Source organism: Perkinsus marinus (assembly GCF_000006405.1).
Source record: "Perkinsus marinus ATCC 50983 genomic scaffold scf_1104296947030, whole genome shotgun sequence".
Taxonomy (NCBI): domain Eukaryota; phylum Perkinsozoa; order Perkinsida; family Perkinsidae; genus Perkinsus; species Perkinsus marinus.
Genome location: NW_003210747.1, coordinates 6,489 through 7,587, shown reverse-complemented (window position 1 = coordinate 7,587; position 1,099 = coordinate 6,489). Strand labels below are relative to the sequence as shown.

At 34.6% G+C, this 1,099-nt stretch overlaps 1 protein-coding gene across 1 annotated transcript; it reads right to left on the bottom strand.

Moving 5' to 3' along the window:
- Positions 1-16: 16 nt before the first annotated feature.
- Pmar_PMAR009034 (cyclophilin-10, putative) lies at positions 17-1,003 on the bottom strand (the record flags this gene model as incomplete). The annotated part of the gene is made up of 2 exons (XM_002779481.1): positions 17-112; positions 944-1,003. Coding segments are annotated over 2 exons (156 nt in total), but the record flags the coding sequence as incomplete, so codon positions are not given.
- Between the last annotated feature and the right edge of the window lie 96 nt (positions 1,004-1,099).

The following is a 1,099-nucleotide window of genomic DNA, read 5'->3' as shown; positions in this document are numbered from 1 at the left end:
AAGATTCCCTCACTACCTGTACCATAAACCCCGGAATCAAACGATGAAATTTAGTATCATCATAGTACCCCGACGCCGCTAAAGCCAAGAAATTCTTACAGGCGTTCGGCACCTGAAAAATAAATCACTAAAAATTTTTCCTCAATTTTTCACAAGAATTCTTGCTTTTTTGAGAAGCTTCGAATTTTCCCAAGTTTATTTCCCGATTTCTCTCAAAAAAATCTCCTTTTTTTACAAAATTTCCAAATTTTTCCTCAATTTTTCTATAAAAATCCTTGCTACTGTAAGAAGCTTTGAAAATTTCTCCAATTTTATTTCCCGATTTCTCCCGAAAAATCCCATAAAAAATCCCGTAAAAAGCTCCCAGATCTATTCCTAGATCCAATGTAATTCCAAGGAGTGTGATCGTGAAAATTCCTATCAAAAATTTTTTCCTCAAATTTCTCCCAAAAATCCTTGTAAAAATTTCCTAATTTCCTCTTCAAAATCTGATCAATCAAAAAGGAGTGGTATTAACTCATACTACCAATATAATAATGTGTTGGTGAAAATATGGAAATTTTCGGAAATTTTCGTTGGTTTCATAATGTAGTGAGCAAACTCACGAGCTCAGTTGAGAAAAGCAAACATATTTTTCCCATACCTCATTCTACCAGTTTCAACATTTTCCCAGATTAACCGTTATTTTTTGTGAAAATAGTGAAAATTTACCCACCCCGATCGTTTGAGCAAAAATTGGTATCAATGGTCAACTACATGTGTTGATGAAAATCTGAAAATTGTGGATTTTCGTATACTTCATACTCGTTTCGTTTCGTTTGTTTGATACATACAAACGTAGTACATACGTTTGTACTACATACTACATACGTTTTCGTATACGTTTTCACGCCTGTTTGAGGAAAAGAAAAAATATTTTCCCACACTGTCCATCGTATACTACCTCCGCACAGAACAGCTCAGCTTTGAGATCTCCTAGGCTCGTTTGAATGGTCACTGACATTCTCAATACTACAACTACTACTACAAAATCGATTTAATAAATGCATTATATACTTCACAACGGTGTGGGGAAATAGCACTTGCGCAACTACATGTG